This window comes from Panthera pardus, unplaced genomic scaffold, assembly GCF_024362965.1.
Source record: "Panthera pardus isolate Hobbes unplaced genomic scaffold, ASM2436296v1 HiC_scaffold_24, whole genome shotgun sequence".
Classification (NCBI taxonomy): Eukaryota; Metazoa; Chordata; class Mammalia; order Carnivora; family Felidae; genus Panthera; species Panthera pardus.
In genome coordinates, this window is record NW_026526810.1 from 18,865,574 (window position 1) to 18,886,244 (window position 20,671).

Below are 20,671 nucleotides of genomic sequence, written 5' to 3' on the forward strand. Positions count from 1 at the left end.
CCTGCCTCTTATATGCTCTTCACCTCCTTTCCCTTCTTTCTTGAGCAGATTTGGCACCAAGTAAGCAGCTCCATGGGGGAAACATTATTTCCTGTGTTCTGTACTCTTTTTAGACACGTCTGTGTTCCCAGATGTTCCTAACTCTCAGAACTGACCCTGGTCACTCCAACCTATTGCCTTGAGATTTGAGTTCCCTTATTGAGCTTTAGGATTAACATTTTCTGATCTACTCACATTTCCCAGGGGTTGGGGGGGTCCCCTTCTCTTGACCAGAGGTCAGACTTACATCTCCCCTATGGATTGGGAAATGGAATGAGGAGTTGTTAATGGGACATCTGTAGCCCTTCTCACTAGAGTTGTAGTCAGAGGGAGGCCAGCTTCACAGGCAGCAGCTCTCCCCATTGTGAGGTGGATGAACTGAGAAAAAGATACACAGCAGGTGTATAAGACGATAGAAACAGAAGCTTCCTGAGCCAGTCTGGGGACAGTAAGAAGCCAGGGGATATAGTCTCATACCATCTACTGTCTGCTCCACACTCACAGCCTTGACCAGAATCCAGCAGGGCTGCTCTGCTTAAGTCCATGTCTGAGTGCCACAGCTCTTTAATAGTCAGGGTCCTATAACATTTACAAAGTAGGAGGGAGATAGAAATCTCACTGTCATTTATTTAGAATGCAGGGAGCCCTCACAGTCTTATTAGCACATGCCCAGTGGTGCCTATGACCAGACATTTGGAAAGCAGCTTGCCAAGGTAGAGGCATCATCAGCCCCCACATTCATCTCTCCAGAGAGAGAGCCACCCATCTCCCCAGGAGAGAAGGGAAATTACAACAGAATGTACTTGTGTCAGGGAAGCTTTAATGTGAAAAATATAGTTATATATTACCTAAAACTTGAAAATGAAGGTATGTTAATTTAAAAAAAAGGCAAGAATACCACTCAACATTTACCTGCAATGTGAGTGAAGTCTAGCATCCATGATATTTCACTAACTGTTATAATGGAGTCTACTCTATTTACTTCCATTTCAAATCATTAGTATGCAGATAAATCTCAGAGTCATCAGTCATTTTAACGGTTCTGACGCCACCCTTGCTTAGCAACTTTCTGGTAAGTTGGCTTATCACTTGCCCTTTGCTCAAGGACAGAGTACACTGGTTACTGAAAAAGAATATTGAGTATCACACATCTAGGGGGAGACATCCAGCAAAAAGATAGAGAATGAGGGGTGCCTGTGTGACTCAGTCAGTTAAGCATCCAACTCTTGATTTTGGCTCAGGTCATGACTGGATGGGTTCATGAGTTTGAGCTCTGTGTTGGGCTCTGCCTGATAGCACGGAGTCTGCTTGGGATTCTCTCTTTCCTTCTCTCTCTCTATCCCTCCCCTGTGCATGTATGCATGTGCTCTCTCTCTCCCTCTCTCAAAATAAATAAACTTTTTTAAAAAGATAGAGAATGATACAAACTTATTAAAAATATTTCAATATAGAAAACTTTTGGGTAGGCCTCAGCCTATCAATAGTGATGCTATCACTTAGGATGCCTGGGCACTTTCCTGGCCATATTACTCATAGTGAAACCCTACAGACATTTCTCTTAGTGGAGCCAGTGCTGTAGTGGGACCAACTCTTGTGGTTCTCATTATGATTGCAAGATTAATCTCAGCAACAGTCATCAGGGAACTTTGAAAAAACATTTATTACTCACAAGTCCTAGAAGGTACACAGCACACCTGGGGGCATATGGCAAGGTCACAGGTAGAGAGAGGGAAAGAGGGAGCACAGAACCAGAGTTTTCCTTTATTTGGGTCTAGGTTGGGGTGCCTAGGGTTTGGCAAGTTCATTCTTTATTGTCAAATTTAAACCATAAGAGCAAGAATTAGGGCACAGGAAGGGAAAAGTGGGGTCACTCAAGTGGTCAGCTATCTAGGTCACACTGGGCTTTCTAAAAGGGGAATATCATGGGTGGGGTGGCCTGGCTTTTTATTTAGTTGTGTAGCTATCAGTATGTTCTAGAAGGCTGCCATGAAGTAGATGCCTCAGCAATCAAAAGCTTAACATCAGGTGCTTGCCTTACAATTAAAAAAAAAAAAAACAACTTATTGTCAAGCACTTTCACTACAAAGACCTAAATACATGGAGAGACACATCACGTCCATAATTAAAAAAAAAAATACAATACCGAAAGATGTCATGTCTCCCCAGTCTATAATATATACATCCAGTTCAGTTCCAGTATAAATCTCATCAGAGTATTTTTATGGAAGCCTAAGCCAATTCCAACATGTATATGGGTGAGCAGAGGAATAAGCAGGGTCCCCTGAGGAAGAAAAGAGGGGTATGTTACCCTTCCAGTTATTGGTGTTTTCTAAAGCAGGACCGGAAAAGAGAGCTTAGCAGAGGACCCAGCAAAGAGAAAACCAGTGCATGACGGAAACCTTACTTGGCAGAACAAACCCTGAAAGTGAGTGGCTGGGAGAGATGGCTTAATAATTTTGGTGGCAACACAGAAAATCACATGGAGAAAATGCCATTGGATACTTCTGTGTGGAAAATATATACAGAAGTCAGCTTCTAGTAAGTAAGGCCCAAATGGTGAAAGACAATGTGTTAAAACTTTGATAATGCACCTGTAATATAGTGTGACCTCAGAACAGCAAGGGCCTCTGAAATAAGATGCAGAAAAATGAAAAGACTGATAAATTTGACAAACATTAATTTTATCAAAAAATTTAAAAAAAGAACACAGTGAAATAGCCAAAAATTTGAAGATATTTGCAATACATAGAACGAAAAGTGTCAGAATATGTAAAGGAAATATGAGTCAAAACATGAACAGATTTCACAAAGAAGACATAGGCAAAGCCCAAAAACAAAACAAAACAAAACAAAACAAAACAAAAACCAACTTTGTTTAGTGACTTCTGCTTCTGCCCAGGAAGTAAAACTACAAAGCAAACAGTGCAATGGTTATCATAAAATTCAGAATACCAGTTTGTAGGGAGGATGTGAGTTTTCAGTGCGTCATGCACAGGGAGTCGTGAAGCTTCTTCTGTTTTCCTCTGTATTATGCTGAGTGCAACATGCTGATTTCATTATTTTTCAACTGTATGGATACTCTTTTGCACATAAATGAAGAATAAAGGTAGCGATGTGCATTAGCAAAGAAACTTCTACACTTTTTAGTAGAACTCTTGATCATTCCAGAGCCCATTCTTCTGACTTCTACCTGTTAAGATCTCTGATCCAAATGCATAGTTTTGTTGGCCTGATCTAATAGAATTGCTGCTCCAGGGGATCCTTCACATTGCAGTGGGCTTACTCAGCTTGGAGTGGAGTCGCAGAGCATGCTGTCATACTGAGGGATGGCTCCCCTGCCACCAGTGTCATCAGACCTCTGCAGTTCATCCCTCATCTCCTGAGACATCTACAGATACCTCATCTCTATGGGTACATGGTTCCTTTCAAACGTGCTTGAGGGTCATGCTCTGCTTAAGCAGCTGGGAGCAAAGCAGACCTCTTTGTTCGAAAGGTGTCAAAGTGGTTGGATGTGGCATCTATTCAGATTCATGGGCCTGATCATGGGACAGGTATGCTGGCTTACCTTCAGGGGCCTCAAGAGACAACTGGAACAAATGAGCCTGTCAGTTCTTCAAAGCCAGCTGCTCTTATGTAACTGCTTTTGCCACGGTGGCCAGATGCTGCTAGGCCCTGTGACCACTCCTGATCCATCATCTGAAGTCTGTGACACAGGTCTCCCGGACAGCACATTCCCTGTGCCCTCCCACCACAGTGCCTGCTGCTCCGGTGGCTTTGCTGTTTCCCCCTCACCTTCTCATATTCTGCACGCTGCAGCATGCTAGGAAGTCATTTACCACCCTTTTTTATCCACCAACACTACTCAGGTGATCTCATCAGCCCAGGCTTCAGTTGACATCCATATGCTGGCAACTGGAGAGATCCCATGTTCACTCTGTACCATTCCCATGAACTAACTTATATAGCCAACTGCCTGCTCAGGATCCCCAAGTAAACCCCTTGTAGGTATCATTTCTGATACATTGCACCTGTACTGCTGCTGTTTCACCAGAAGCCAGGTCCTTCCAGAATCTTTGCCATCCTAAGTGCAAATGAACTGTCCAGATGTCCAGCCTGGCCACCTTCTTTCTGTCACAGGTTACATGATTCATTAGCAACTGGACAAATCTTCTCTTTAACATGTATCCCTAATTTCTCCTCTTTTTGCCATTGCCCACCGCTGTCGTATTCCACCTGGACTTTTTTTAAAGTTTATTTATTTTTGAAAGAGAGAGGGGAGGGCCAGAGAGAGAGAACAACACAGAGGATCTGAAGCAGGCTCAGTGCTGTCAGCACAGAGCCTGATGTGGGGCTCGATCTCATGAACCATGAGATCATGACTTGAGCCTAAATTAAGAGTTGGACGCTTAACTGACTGAACCACCCAGGCACCCTTTCACCTGGATTATTTTAATGTTGCCCTAGGCAGTCTCCCATTTCTGTCTGGTTCTCACCGACATTCTATTCTTCCATCTCAACCAGACAGATCATTTTAAAGCATGAGTTATAATATGTCACTTATTTGCTTAATCCCCCATCCCTACCTCCATGTCTTCTGATTAGCTCACAGCAAAAGCTATAAAATATCCTCGAGACACTGTTTTATCTGATGTTTTCCTCTTCCCTCTGCCCTCTTCCCTGTCCAGCCACACTGCCTGCCTGGCTTCTCCTCAGGTATTGCAGGCATGCTCCTGCCTCAAGACCTTTGTAGCACCCATTCCTGGGATACTCTTCCTCCTAACAGCCTTGTGGCCAGCTCCTGAACATCTCTTGGGTCTCCTAAGTGAGGTCTTCCTAGAGAAGCTCACTTAAAATTGTACCTCTTCCCTCTTCATAGCTTGTAGCTCTCCATAGCAATTACTCACCTGTTGTATGTTTTATGTGTATTTTTCTCCCTCCTCTTGGAAAGAGCCTCTGTTCTCCATCTAACTGTTCTAGTTTTCTATTGCTGCATGACAGGTTATCACAAAGTTAGCAGTTTAAATCAATATGTAACTAACCTTACTGTGGTAATCATTGTACAATTTATATATCTATCAAGTTATTACAATGTATATTTTAAATTTAAGCAATGCTACATGTCAATTATATCTCAATAAAGTTGGAAAAAAAGAAAAAAGAAAAACCACCTTTATTGTCTTATAGTTTCATAGGTCAGAATACAGTGTGTTTGCCTGATGTCTCTGTGCTGGGTCCCACAGGCTAGAATTATAGTGTCAATAGGGCTGACAGTAGCAGGGCTACTTCCAGCTTCATTCAGGTTGTTGGCAGGATTCAGTTCTGCATGGCTGTAGGTTGGAAGTCCCTGTTTCCTGCTTGCTGTCACCTGGGGGGTCATTCTTATCTTCTAGAACCTGCCCACTTGCCATGGCCCCTTCCTCCATCTTCAAAGCCAACAATGACAGCCAAGTACTTTCTTCATGCTTCAAATCTCTCTGAGACAGATTTCTGACTGGCTCCAGCTGGAGAAAGTTCTCTGTTTTTAAGGGCTCAAGTGATTATATTGGGTGCACTGGGTTAATCCAGGATAATCTTCTGATTTAAAGGCCCATAGCCTTAACTCCATCTGCACAGTACTGTTTGCCATATAAAGTAACATTCATAGGCATGACACCAATGCAGGTCATATGTACCATGCCACCCTCCCACCAGGACAGTGTCAGACAAGACAATAAGTACCAGTTGCAAAGTGGAACCTTTATCATAGCTGATGCACTCAGGTGCTCCTCCACGTGCTCTATGCATTTGGTCATTATGGAGCTTGTATCATGATAGCAGGAGCCCTAAGAAGTAGCTACTGTAACCATCCCATTTTACAGATGGAAGAACTGAGGCACAGACCATAAGTTACTTGCTCAACACCACAGAGCTGGGAGAGCCCCTGGCACTGTAGTCTCAGCCCATGTGATAGCATACCCTAAAGAGCAAATACATACTGGGAAACAGGCACTGATTGCTGACCACTCAGATCTCTAGAAATGAGAAGGCCCTACCTGAACAGTGGCGGCATCTGCCTTGGTTTGACCACCTGTGCAGTCTTCAGGTCCTTTAACTTTCCAACCATCTCTCTTGCTACTTTTATACACATCGTTGGTTGTGCCAGGCTGAAAATAATTCCATGTTTATACCACCTTCTGCGCTCCAATACAGATGCATATCCTAATTCCGAAGTTGTCTATGTGTGGACCAATGGAACCACTAAGTCAGTGGTGGTGGCAGAAGATGGCTCCAGGTTAAACCAGTACCACTTGATGGGGCAGACAGTAGGCACTGAGAACATCAGCACCAGCACAGGTGAGACCAAGAGACAGAATGTCACACCCTGGGAGAACTCAGTGTTCCTGTACCATGCTGAGGGTGGGGGGAGGGGGCATGCCTCCTAGGAACACCTGAGTTCTACTTAGCAAGCTGGGGCACAGCTGTGGTTGTGTGGTGCTGTCCACAGGAGCTCTCCAATTCAGATTCCCGTTCTTGCAGCTGCACACAGAGGCACCAACTGCAGTGGCTGCCTAGCAGCATGAAGAGCCATGGGAGGCATTGATCTGTGATGTGTTTGCCCTCATGTGAGCAGGGCCCTGTGATCATAGGCTCTTCCTGGAGGTGACATAGACTTCCTTATATAATGCAGTCCCTGCTCCCAGCATTGAGACATAGAGGCAGTAGTCTTTTCAGGAAAGGTAGACAGCTTCCTACAAGTACTCCTATTTACCAGCTCCCCCTACCAGGAGGTTTTGAACATTTCTAAGAAGATGTCCCAAGGGTTGAATTTTGGGGAGTACAACCAAGCAGAATAGAAACAGCTGAGACCTCACCAAGAAAGAAGCAGAGGCTCTCACTCTCATGTACATAGGGCCGGGCTGAGTACCACAGGGGCAAGCCTGGCTTCACCTGATTTAAAATGGGTGAGGTGTTCCAAAGGAACAGGATATGTTCAAGTTTCTGCACCTGCAGGGTGCATCCTTGGCTGCCTCCTGGCCACAGGAGGCCCAGCCCCAGCAGTCAGGAGGGGAGGAGACCCCAGGGTGCCAGAGAGTCTCCATATGGCAGAGAAGAAAAGTATAACAGGGATGGAGTGGGCCTTGTCATGGGGATGAGTTCTGTGCTCCAAATGATACCCCGGTCAGCTCCAAATGATACAAACCTCAGGGCTGGAAGGAAGCTCATGGACATTGAGTGCATGTCTCCTCTACACACAGGCTCCTAGAGCCTACCCATTAGCCTGGTGCTGGGCATCCTGAGGAGAGGGGAGAGAGAGCCTGGCAGGATGGTGAGGATGGTGGCACCATGTGGATGCCTAGTTAAAGAGAAAGGAAGAGGAAGCAGGCCTAATTTTATGGGAACAAGTGAAGAGGTAGCATGGCAGATGTTTGGGGTAAAGAAATGTCATGCTGATGGAGGATGCTGCTGTTTGGAGTTGTTTCATACAGTTCTTTAAAAATGTATAAATGGGGTTTCTGCCTCTATCTGCATTCTAAAAATATGGTCTTTTTTTAAACATTATCTGATATTGCTACCCTTAACTCAAAAATAAAACAAATGAAAGGGGGGTGAACGGATGGGCAAAATGGGTGAAGGAGAGTGGAAGATACAGGCTTCCAGTTATGGAATGAGTAAGTCACAGAAACACAAGGCACAGCATAAGGAATATTGTCCATGATACTAAAATATTGTAATAGGGATGTATTGGCACAGATGGTAGATACACTTGTGGTAAACACAGCGTAACATATAAACCTGTTAAATCATTATGTTGTACGCCCTAAACTAGTGTAAAATTGTGTGTCAACTATACTCAAATTAAAAAAAAAAAAACAGAATGAAAAGAACAACAATAAAAGCATTATAAGTAGGAGAGTAATATCAAACCCTACTGCAGAGAAATAGACTGGTATTTCCCCTCTTCTTGGGTGTTAAGAAGAGGCAATATTGGATCATTATAAAGATTCAGTTCTTGCTATTAAACGTAGCTCATCCTCCTTCTCTTTGTCGCTGTTTCCTTCTGGTGTGATAAAACCTGCTCAGTCCCTCTCTGCTGCTCTGACCTGCCTTCAGGCTATGGGGAAAATGTGGCCTGCCAATGCTGATGTGTCGCAGACACTGCTAGGAATTTTGTGTTTTTTTCTGGAAGGGGGCAGATTTTGCTACATGTGATCTTAATGGTTCCCCCTGCCTCTGACATCTGGCATGCTGAGAGAAAAGGCACGTAGGGACCTCCACAGCTGGCTATGCTGAGCTCTGGGCTTTGATTCCAATAGCACATGGCAGATCTGTGCTATCTGACTCAAAGTACCAATGCTCCACATTGGTTTCTGGCAGATCCTCCCCCCACCCCCAAACAGATGGCTCCCACCCAGGTCTGCATTAGTGGCAGCCTCAAGCCCTTTCTCCCCACTTTGCATTTCTATCCAGCTCCCCAGCCACACCATCTACTCCTTGCAATTCAGCAAAAGAACTCTTGTCCTCAGATCAGCTTAACTCTGCCTCCACTCCTCAAAGCAGCCTCCCCATCTTCCTAGGGAGGTGTATATTCAGGTAGCAGTCACACAGATGAAAGGCACAACGTAGAGTACAGACAGTACTAATTGTTATTATGTTATATGGTGAATGATGGTGACTACACTTATCATGGTGAGCATTAAGTAATGTACAGAATTGTCGAATCACTATGTGGTACAACTGAAACTAATACAACGTCATATGTTAACTATATTTTTTTCAGAAAAAGGAATCTAGCATTAGAGACTTTCCAGTTGACATCCATTTATATGCCCTCCAACCACAACCCATCTCAGCTCCTTACCAGTTCACCATCAGGGCAGCGTCATTCTCAGCAATGAATGGGAGGTCCCCGCTGGCCTCCCACACAGCCAGGCAGATCCAGAGAAGGCACTGGGGCATCTCCAGGGAAATGCCCCGATCTCCCCTGGTAGGTGGCAGGAGGGAGGGGCTGCCAGACCAGTGGCCTCCTCAAACTGCTGTTCTTCAGCCTCCACCTGGGTCTGTCACGGAGTGCAGAGCCTGTGGGGAGTGCTTTCCCCAGCTCCTGCCAGCTTTCCCTGGCTGGGAAATAGGGAGAACAATTCTCCACCTGCAACAGGGCTCTGTGATGTCCTGAGTTATATCTGGAGAGGCTAAATCCTGAAATCCTGATGGCAGTAGCAGTGAGGGGGTGGGCAGAGAGTGGCACAGATTGTGACCAGGGATTAGGAAAACACACAAATCTGATTTTCCCCAGGAAAAACATCCACCAGGAAAGGCTCTTCAGAGGCTGGGGCTCAAAAGACTTACAGAATGACGGCTAAGAAATCTATGCATCCTCTTTCATCTCCTTCATCCTAACAATACAAACAAATAGTTGTCCAGTGGGAAGGTGGAAAGAAGGGGACTTCTGGACTGCCTCTGGTTCAGGGGCAGGAACCATAGGCAGGACTGTAGGACAAGTGGTGGCCCGAGTTAATTTGTTTATTTGCAGGTGAATACACAATCATGACAGCTCATTTCCATCTGAAGCGGAAGATTGGGTACTTTGTCATCCAGACCTACCTTCCCTGCATAATGACCGTGATCTTGTCACAAGTGTCCTTTTGGCTGAACAGAGAATCAGTCCCTGCCAGGACAGTGTTTGGTGAGTGTCCCCAAGCCAGGCCTACACTGGTGTTTTGTGACTGCTTCTAACTACCCCCAAAGACCAGCCTCTGAATGACTAGTGCTGTCTGTTCTGTGACCTGGAAAACAAACAGACCAATTAATAAAGAATTCAATGTTAAGGATAAGGATTTAGGATTGCACTCTAACAAGGTTTTAGGAAATGACACTTGGTCTATTTGATCATTGTTTCCATTTTGAAAGCTTTTGCTGGGAGGCTTTTTTTTTTTTTTTTTTTTTTTTTAGGTTTGAAACTGGTAGCAATCTGTCTTATGTGAGATTTTGCTACAGTATTTTCACACTTCTCCTAAAGTACTGCTTTTTACGTTATCAAGCAGTTTTCTTTGAAACGTGATACCACTTTAAAATTAACTCCCAACAGGCATTCAATTTACCATATGTGGTATGGTAATAATAAATTACATATCTATATATCATATATACCATCATATGGTGTCTATGATATGAATATATGGATATTTTCATGTATAAATAATAAATATATATTATATACACATATATATAAACATACATATACAAATATATACACGTACACATACATACACATATAGGATAACCATTTAGTAGAATAACATCATTTGACATCCCTAAGACGTAAATGAGGTTTAGCAAGATCTAGTTCAGGAGGTACCTCAGCATAGCAGACATAGTTCAGCATTTGACTCTTACCTGGAAATTCTGCTTCCTCACATTTCAGTAGTGATACTAAAGGTAGTTTTGCAGGTCAGTTGCAGTAATGGAGGCTCACATATTTCTAAACTGTAAGGTATACTTCATGCCTCAGCTCTTACTGTTGCACTTTCCCTTGAAAAGAAGGTAATCGTGACCAGAATTTTATGTTAACACTACCATAATTCTGTAGGAAGCTTGAGAGCCCAGGGAGTTTCTAAGTGAGTGGCCCAGGAGTGTTCCTGTCAGACTATCTCTCTACCTCCACCTACATGGCCAGCTTCACTTACCCTGCTTCATCCAGCTTCAGGAATGTTTCGGAGAGGTGTGGAGGTTGACTTATGGCTCCAGCTCTTTAGGGGAACATTAGTAGGTGGCTGAGAAAAAAAAAATAGTTTGGACAATGTTGCATATTAGCATCTGTTTCTTCTTGGAGATTCCAGATGCACATTAGGGTGTTAAAGGACCCAAAAAGTTGCAAGAAGCCTGTTAAAGGTCATGCCAGAACACTTTCCAAGTACAATGATTAAGTGGATTTCTAAGAAAAATCAAATATGCCTACTATTTAATAATTAATATTTAATTTATTAATATTAATAGTGATTTCTCTTAATTCTATTAAGAATTAAGTGGATTCTATTCTATTAAGAATAGTGGATTTCTATTAATTCCACACATGGTACCATGTTCAATAAGGACATATAAATACCTTTGAGGGATGACATTGGATGAAAACTAAGCTGCTGTGACCACCAGTGACATTATGCCCTTGGTGCTGTACTGGTTTCCTAAGGTTATATAACAGAGTACCATGCCCTGAGTGGCTTAAACAACAGAAATTAATTGTCTCAGATCTGGAGGCTACAAGTCAAAATCAAGAGGTCAGCAAAGCTTGTTCCTTCTGAGGGTTGTGAGGGAAGGGTCTATTTCAGGCCTCTCTCCTTGTTTCTGGCAGTTTCCTGGCTTGTGATAGAGAATTCCAGTCTTTACTCAGTATTCTTCCTGTGTTCATGTCTGTGGCACCTGTCATGTTGCATCAGCGCCTGCCTTAACAATCTCATTTTAACCTGATTATTTCTGTAAAGGCTATATTTCCAAGTTAGTTTACATTCTGAAGTTCTGGAGGTTAGGACTTCAACATATGAATTTTGGGCAAACACAATCCAACCCATAGCAGGTGCATTGTGCCCACACCCTATGCACACAAGTGCACCCTTGTGCAAACAAAACTGGGGTGAGGAGGAAGACACAGAGCATGTGGAAGTTGTGTGGGCTATAAGGGTCCTGCAGATCCTGGTCTGAATATGGGTTCTCAGTTGTCAGCTAGTGAAATGGGGTACATTGCTAAGTATTTTTAAATCTTTAAACATGTCACCTGTGAATGGGGATAATGACACCCATCCAGAATGTAGCTTAAATCAATCTGGCACTTAGTGGATGCTATATAGATGGCTTGTAATCTGCCAGTCCTGAACGTTCCCCTCCACGTATCTGGCCTTGCTGCATTATCACTGCAATGTTTCCACAGAAGCCAAGGCAGACTGGCCACAGACACCCTGCACAGTGGCTTTTAGGGGACATTGATCCCTCTTGGATGGAGGAAAGTACTGAGACTCAGATTCAGACATGGTGCTTCTACTGCACTCAGCTTCTCAGTTCCTCAAGGTCTGCAAGTTGGATTAATACATGTAAAAGCAGGTTTGTCTCTTCAGGTTGCCTTGAGTCCACTATTCATAGGGTGCCTAGCAAATTTTTGTGAAACACTTCACTAGATGCTATGTGAATGTCATTACCTGTTCTCCATTGGGTATTGCCCCCATGGAACAGAGGAACACTACCTATTCAACACATCTTTGTTGAACAAGAGCTATTTGCTATTTGCTTGGTTCAAGACAATGGGGACACAGAGTATGTGTATATATCAGACCCAATCCCTACCCTCCTCAGCTTGTATTCTCGAGGAAGGAGCCAATTAATAAGGTAAATAAAATAAGCAATAAAATAGCAAATAAATGCTATGAGTGTGTTAAATGTTATGAAACTGTAGAGAGGGAGGTTCTGTCTGGTAAAGATAACTAGTTCACTGATAAAGGTAACTAGTTCCTTTCCTGTCTTCATCTGTTATGGTCAGGGGTGTTATACTAGGGTCTGGGGGCCAGTACTGATCCTTGTTTCCATTCTCCCTACCCATCCCCTCCCACACCATCCCCAACCACCACAGGGGTGACCACGGTGCTGACCATGACGACCCTCAGCATCAGTGCTCGGAACTCTCTACCCAAAGTGGCTTATGCGACAGCCATGGACTGGTTCATAGCTGTGTGCTATGCTTTCGTGTTCTCTGCGCTGATTGAGTTTGCCACCGTCAACTATTTCACAAAGAGAGGCTGGGCCTGGGATGGCAAAAAAGCCTCAGAAGCAGCCAAGGTCAAGGTACTAACTACATTTCCCCCCCTTCCTCCAGAGAAAACATTTATGGTACAAAATATCAAATATAAGACAAGTGTTTCTCCTCCCTATCTCCCACCCACCCCCAACAAAAAAAGGACTCCTTCCCTTGTGTTGAGGGTCTCTACCAAGTCTTACTTACAACAGGTCCTATTTCAACTTTGTTTTGAATCATTAGCTTCGATCAAGCAAAAGGTCTGGTGTCAGGTGAATGGCTTGAGCTGTTTAGACATAGGTCTGCTATTTTTGCTAATGTACCTTCTGTCTGTTCAGTGACTACTTGTCCGGTTCTGAATTGTATATTCTCTGTCACTCTCTTTTGCCACTACACCATACAGTAGATCTTCTGCAGGGTGGCTTTAAGGGCATGTGGAGAGCATGCAGCTTACTGGAGGCAGCAAACCCTACCTGAGGAAGAGATGATTTGGTTCACTTAATGATGCACAGTTATTGTGGAAAGCATTACTCTGTTCAAAGCAATTAATTATCAGGTATTTAGAGGGTGATTTGTGCCTAAATCTAAGGAATATTTGAAGAAAAAAGGTTGCACAGAATTCCAAGCTGAACCATGTCCTTGGGGAGGTGAGAATAATCTACATGGAGCAGAAAATGAAACAACATTTGATAAACTGCTAATTACACCATGCATTAAACAAATAAGCAAAACCTTTGCTCTGAAGAGAGTAGATCAAAGTTATCAAAGTAGACTTGAAATAAAAATCTGTCCTTTGAAAATTCAGCATGAAGGGAGTCCTGGAAAGTATTATAGAAGACTAGAATTGTCTGACCTGACCTCTCAGTCAGGGCCACAAACCAGGAACAGCCACCCAGGGCTGTCTCTTTTTGTTGAGGACACTTATCAGTGTCTCATCGGTGGCCTCATGCTTGCTTTTTGCATTTAACACAACTATTTTCTTTCCGGTAAAAGTCAGAGGTTATGACTTAAGCTGACACATCTGATTCTTCTCACTTCCAAGGGCCAGGTATCCCTTCCCATGTCAGAATTCCAGTCATGGAAAACTCATTTTGAAGTCCAGCTTGCCTGGTTGGAGGAAGGCCAAGTGGGGTCTGTGCTGGGCCCTCTCAAAGGAGATAGGATGGGAGGGAGGGCCCTGACAAGTAGCAACCTTAGGAGTGGATGTTTTGGGGGTTGGGGATGGAGTGGGGGCACAGGAGTTAGCTGACCACAGTGGATTGGTGGTGACCTGGGAAAACATTTGTAGAGGCAAACTAGAGATTTTTGACCCAATCTTCTGGACTTGATGGTAAAGACAAAAGGAGCTATGGAGGATGTTTGTTGGGGGAGGAGCATGAATGAAATTGGGAAAGAGGGCTTCCCAATGCCCAGCCCTGTGTTGCCTGAAGTGAAATGATTGCTAAGGGTCTGAGTTTTGATGGCTATGTGACAGTGGACTGGAGATACTCAAGTATGAGTACAAGAGCAGATGGGAGTTTATTGCATGAATTGAGGCCTTCAGGCACACATCTCTGAATCTAGGAGGAAAGAATGAATGGAGAGCCCTAAAATGTTGTCAGGTAGGCTCACCATCCTTGTCAGCCTCCACTTTCACACTTGGCCCTACTTTTATTACTACTTGCCATAGATCTGGCTGGCAAGACCTTTGGAGAGGGAGGAATGAAGCCAGCATGGTTTACCTAGTCCTAGATTAGCACTGATCTTTTAGAATAAGCAGCATGCCTCACTGTCTTGTGGAACTTCAGTGCTTCATGTTGTCCTTCAAAGGCTGTAGTGCTGGAGAATCCCACCACTTAGGACTGAAAGGTTCTGTGCAGTTGAAGCATCAGGGCATCTAAAGACATTTGGGTGGGTAAGTCATACTATGAGACATGGGTAGTGCACATGAATTATTAAACATAGTGTTAGCCTACTCATGTAAATTGACTTTTACTTAGAAGTATAGAGCTTGAAAAATAGACTGTGTTCACCATTGTCACATGTTGGGATCTCCAGAGGAAAATGCCAGGTAAGAGTTTGGAGTGCAAGGTAGTTTGTAAGGATGAATACAGATGAAAGAACAGAGAGGAAGTGACATTCAGCAGAGGAAGAAGTTGAAGTCAGCCCTGAATGATTTGGAGCTGAAGGCTGTCTCCTGGCTGCTCTGTCTGCATCTGAGCAGCAGGTGGACCTAGAAGGGAGACTGGGACACATCTCAATGAACACCACAGCCATTGTAATTGTGCTGAATTCTGTACTACTGCTCATTCCCCCAAGTAAAACACATGTTATCAACACAGATTAGTATCTTCTAAAGCATCTGTTCTTTTCTTGGCTACACCAAGAGTTGGGAGCCATTCAAGGCAGTAAATTCATAGTTATGCTTATCAGTTTCTTTTGGCAGACCAGTGTGGGTGTGCACATGATCACTGATATATCAAAGAACTGTAGTATTTCTGAAGAGTAGGCCAGAGGGTCCCTACTGTAGCCCAGGACTGGTGTAGCCTCTCTCACCATGTCCCCATGCTCTCTGCATCTGGTTCCATATTGATTCTTCCTCTCTTTTCACTTACTTCCTCTCACTCCTTGCTCTATGTGCTTCCTTCCTATTTGTTATCTTTTTCATAGTTTTAATGGTTGACATATTTCCTTTAAGTTACTTTCCTGTGTTTTCACAAATAAATTTTATTTAATGGCACTATATTAAGGAACAGCTTTTTGCAGCATTTTATTTTATACGTTTGCAAACAAATGTTTGTTATGTTTAAAGAATTTCACAATGAAAATCTGTCATTACTGTCTAATTTTCATCTATCTATCCATTCACTCATCCTCAAACCGCCTTTATACTCTTATGCATTCCAGAGTAAATGTTAAAGGACACTATATTTCCCACTAAATATATTTATATGCATGTAAATATATGTATATCATTAACAAGGGTTCAATATTGGTTTCCATTTGATTCTTTCAAAGAAAAATTTGCATAGTGTAAAATGCACAGATACCAAGGATACATTTGATGAGTTCATCTGTGTAAGCCAAATCCCTGTCGAGATAGAGAATATCACCAGTTCTCCAAAAAGTTCACCATGCCACTTCCCAGTCAACAAAGCCCTTTATAGTCTCCACCTCAACAAAGATAACCACTATTCTGATTTAGAATTACTTTGCCATTCTAGAATTTCATGTTCAAGACTGACCATGTGGTGTTGTAGGCTTAAAAGTCTGTGGAGAACTTCCCTCCCCTAGAGCTAAGCTGATGTTTCTGTATCTCTCTTTTGAGAGATAAACCTTTAGAACCTTCAGAAATGATTTGACAATTGCCTGAAAATAGCATGCCCTTACAATTTTATTATATATTTTGCAGAAGAAGGAGCGGGAACTCATACTAAGTAAGTCAACAAATGCTTATACTACTGGGAAGATGACCCACCCCCCCAACATCCCAAAGGAACAGACCCCAGCAGGGACCTCAAATGCATCTTCAGCCTCAGTAAAGCCTTCCGAAGAGAAAACTTCTGAAAACAAAAAGACTTACAACAGCATCAGCAAGATTGACAAAATGTCCCGAATTGTATTCCCAGTCTTGTTTGGCACTTTCAACTTAGTTTACTGGGCAACATATTTGAATAGGGAACCGGTGATTAAAGGGGCTGCCCCTCCAAAATAACTCACCATACTCCCAAACTCCAGGAGAGCCATACTTCCAGCAGAATGGTTACCAAGGAGAGGTTGAACTCAGAGGGACTCCATATTCGGGCACTGTCTTTCAGGAAATTTTTGCATGTTTAATAATATGTACAAATAATATTGCCTTGATGTTTCTATATATAACGTCAGATGTTTCAAAGATGCCACATTGATAAACAAAGCAAACTACTTTCTAGAAAAACAGGAGACAATGGCTCTGACACTCAGATACTCAGTATCTTACACTGATAGTTTACAAACAAGATAAGTATATTTTTAACTGTTCCAAGTGTTACCTAACAATGTTTTTTATACTTCAAATGTCATTTCATACAAATTTTCCCAGCAAATAAATATTTTAGGAAATGCTCCATGATATTACTTGACCAACTCTCTTGGAAGAAACATAGATCACAAAGAGCACATTTTTCATTAAAAAGGAAACTGTGGGCATTTATGTACAAAACTAATTGCCTTTGATAATTCTTACTGTTCTGAAATTAGAAAGTACTGCATGATATTACATTAAGAAATAGATTAGGCAAATATTTATGCAGATAAATTTAATAACAGAAATATATGATATGCTAGATGAACAGATAAAATATTTCCCCAGGGAAAAATTTAACTGCTTAAAAAAATCCTTTTTTTCTTTATTTTGGAAAAGAAACATTTCTCCCCACCCCCACCTCCCCATCCAACTGAATAATGATCAGTGAAAGAAAAGGAAATGTTAAAACAAAAAGTTATGTGATGACAGTCTTGGCATTTGGCCCATGAATTCACTGGCTGAAACATTGACCACCTCTTGCTGCAGCCAGCGTGTAGTGTTTCAGTGGTGAGAAACTGTAATTGAGTTATTTTCCATTTTATTTCCTTGTACTTATTTCATGACTGACTAATTGCTCTGTTAGCTTTTGTATATGAACCTTAAATGTTCATTAAAAAATAAAAAAAGAACTGATCTTGTGGATAATGTCATTGTTTGAAAAAAAATCCATATTTTGATGGGCTCATTGCCTAAAAATGACATAAAGAAAACCAATCATGAAATTCCTTGCAAAAAAAAAAAACAACTCTTGGTGATTCATGTCTGTTTCAATCTAAGTCTCTAGAGTAGAGTACCAAAGAGAAAGCAATTTCAACCACACGGTAAATAGGTAAAACCAGAAGTTTTTTCCCATACATACATCACATGGGTCTCTCCTTGATAGAACCTTCCCTGACAGTGTTCCCAAGCTGGGTGCTTGCTATGGACAAGGTAACTGCTCAGTTCTTTCTCCTTCCTTTTGCTGTGTGTGAACAGTGATTCCAAGTACTGCATTTAGACCATTTACTTACTGTTGGAGGAAGTATCCAAGAATAACGTGTATAAAATGAACACTTCCTGCCTCCTCTATGACTCAGTTGGAATTATAAAAGGGGAGTTATGATCGGGACCCTGGGTGACTTAGTTGGTTAAGCATCCTACTTTTGATTTTGGCTCTGGTCATGATCTCGCAGTTAGTGAGTTTGAGCCCCATGTTGGGCTCTGCAGTGACAGTGCACTGCTTGGGACAGCCTGCTTGGGATTCCTTCTCTCCCTCTCTTTCTGCCTCTCCTCTGCACTCTCTCTCTTTCAAAATAAATAAGTAAACTTTAAAAAAGGAGTGGTTATTGGGGCACCTGGGTGGCTCAGTCAGTTAATCATCTGACTTCGTCTCAGGTCATGATCTCATGGTTCATGGGTTTGAGCCCTGTGCCGGGCTCTGTGTTAACTGCTCAGAGCCTGGAGCCTGTGTCAAACTCTGTGTCTTCCTCTCTCTCTGCCCCTCCCCTGGTCATGCTTTGTCTTTCTCTCAAACATAAATAAAACTTAACAAAAATTTTTAAATAAAAAATAAATTTAAAAATAGGGGATTATTTATGATAGTTAGCAAACAGTATCAAAATTATACCTGCCTATATTGACTACATAATGATACATAGTTGTTAATTTTTTTAAGTTTATTTATTTTGAAAGAGAGAGGAGGAGAGCAAGCAGAGGAGGGCAGAGAGAGGGGGAGAGAGAGAGAGAGAGAGAATTCCAAGCAGGCTCCGCACTCTCAGTATTGAGCTCAATGATGTGGGGCTTGAACTCATGAACCACAAAACCATGAGTCGAAACCAAGAGTTGGATGCTTAACTGACTGAACCACCCAGATGCCCAGGTACATAGTTCTTTAATACCAATTTACCTGACTGTGTTTGGTAGACATAGACATGGCCATGGCCATGGCCACTCACACAGGCAGATATTTAGCAGCACCTTTCATCTTGAATAACCATGTAAACGCCACTAACATCCATTCATTGAGAACTCAAAGGATTCATCCCATAAAGGCTTTTCATAGAATTCAAGGTCACTGATCATATTTTATCAGAGTAGAATGAGAGATCATTCTTCAAAAAGATGGGTGTCCATTTTCCGCTATCTCTGCCTGATTTCAGGATATTACACATATAAAGGTAAAAGTCAACAAAAAAGTGCGATTAAATCTTCAAGCAGGAAGTGTTTCTCTATTACAAATCGTGCTATATTTGTAGAATAATGTATGTGGTTTTCTTTATACAACAGCATAGAATCTGCTATAACAAAAGGCAAACCTGAGGCTCAGTCTGAAGCTTCTATTTTATCTATTGTTTAGTTATTCTTTCTCTATGGTCTTTTTTTTAATTCTTTTTTTTTAACATTTATTCATTATTGAGAGACAGAGAGAGACAGAGCATGAGCATGGGAGGGGCAGAAAGAGGGGGAGACACAGAATCTGAAGCAGGCTCCAGGCTCCGAGCTGTCAGAACCCAACGCAGGGCTTGAACTCACAAACTGTGAGATCATGACCTGAGCCTTAGTCAGACACTTAGCCAACTGAGCCACCCAGGCACCCCTGTGTAGTCTTTACAGTTTAGCATTGCATTGTAGTTTGGAGAAAAATATACTATAAGTTAGGTCTAAATGGCTATACATACAAACACTTTAAACATCTAATGGAAAATGATATCTTCCATATCAAGTTGCAGTAATTTTCTTGAAAAGTTCTAGCCTTTGTTACAGAGCACCCTAGGAGCTCTGCTGGGTGAATTCCAGTTTGAAGATAGCTTATTGCATTTACATTCTGCTCAGTCTTAAAAATGATTAATATTTAGTGAAAAAGATCACATTAGTTTTCTGCTTACTGATTTTATATTGTAGATATTTTGGTGTTTGTTATTTTTAGTGAGGACATAATAAAGAATCACCTTGGGAAGAATGATAACAAGGTAAGAAATAAAATTTTTTGGAAATAATTATAAATTACAATGCCCTACTTTTAGAATGAGGATATGTATTTAAATGTATCTCTTTTGACATTACCATAAATAGAAAGAATATTCTAATAAGCCAGCAATCAGAATTACTTCTGTATTTCTCAGGAATCTATGGATCTATATAGGGCAGGCTTTGGCTAAAGTTGGTGTAAATGCTAATTTACAGTAATGGGGTTCAAATGCTTCTAGAGTAACTATCAAAGTTAAAATGGTTTAGCAAACACCACCCCACCCTTTGAAGGTTGACAAAGAGGTTGTAAATCTTCTAACCTATTTGTATGGGAATGTCTTACAAAGTGGTTTATGTCTCCTATGAAACAAGCTATGGGAAATAGGTACAGTAAATGAGAAATCTGTTTTACAACTAAGGATATTGAAACCAAAAGATGTTAATCCACAGGCTCAAATCATATCACATGTTAGAAGAAAAAACAGGCCTAGATTTTAGTTTTCATAGTTTCTAACTCTGAGTTCACAACACCATGTGATTGCTTCCAGATGGAAGTAGATTTAGAACCAAAATATAACCCACAATGAAAAATTGTGCTTTGTGCTCTGGTTGAATGATTATCTATCTATTAAGAACACCTTAGAGAGTTTTTGGGCTTGTTTTTATTTTGTTTGGGTTCTTTTTTGGCACTGAAAGCATTATCTTTAAGTCTGTCCCTTCCTTTATAAAAACTCTGTGATCTTAGAAATTCCTCTGATAGAATGGACCTGTCAGGATAGCACTCTCTATCCCACCTCCCCCTCAAAAAGAGAAGCAGAGAAGGGGGGAAGTGATAAGGAAGAAAGATGCAGGGAGCAAGAATGGGCAGAGGAAGGAAGGGAGGT

General features: G+C 42.0%; 2 protein-coding genes across 3 annotated transcripts in view; one reads left to right on the forward strand and one right to left on the reverse strand.

The window, feature by feature from the left end:
- Positions 1–9,190, reverse strand: part of GABRB3 (gamma-aminobutyric acid type A receptor subunit beta3) — a 451,589-nt gene extending 442,399 nt beyond the window's left edge. The window contains exon 1 of the mRNA XM_053888809.1: positions 8,879–9,190. Within this exon, the coding sequence (XP_053744784.1) occupies positions 8,879–8,976 (98 nt within the window). The 5' untranslated portion in view covers positions 8,977–9,190. The remainder of the gene's footprint in view (positions 1–8,878) is intronic.
- Positions 1–17,891, forward strand: part of GABRA5 (gamma-aminobutyric acid type A receptor subunit alpha5) — an 83,083-nt gene extending 65,192 nt beyond the window's left edge. For both annotated transcript variants that reach the window (XM_019435793.2, XM_019435794.2), the window contains 4 exons: positions 6,229–6,372; positions 9,551–9,703; positions 12,635–12,846; positions 16,188–17,891. In XM_019435793.2, coding sequence (XP_019291338.1) covers positions 6,229–6,372; positions 9,551–9,703; positions 12,635–12,846; positions 16,188–16,490 — 812 coding nt within the window. In that variant the 3' untranslated portion in view covers positions 16,491–17,891. The remainder of the gene's footprint in view (positions 1–6,228; positions 6,373–9,550; positions 9,704–12,634; positions 12,847–16,187) is intronic.
- The last annotated feature ends 2,780 nt before the right edge of the window (positions 17,892–20,671 follow it).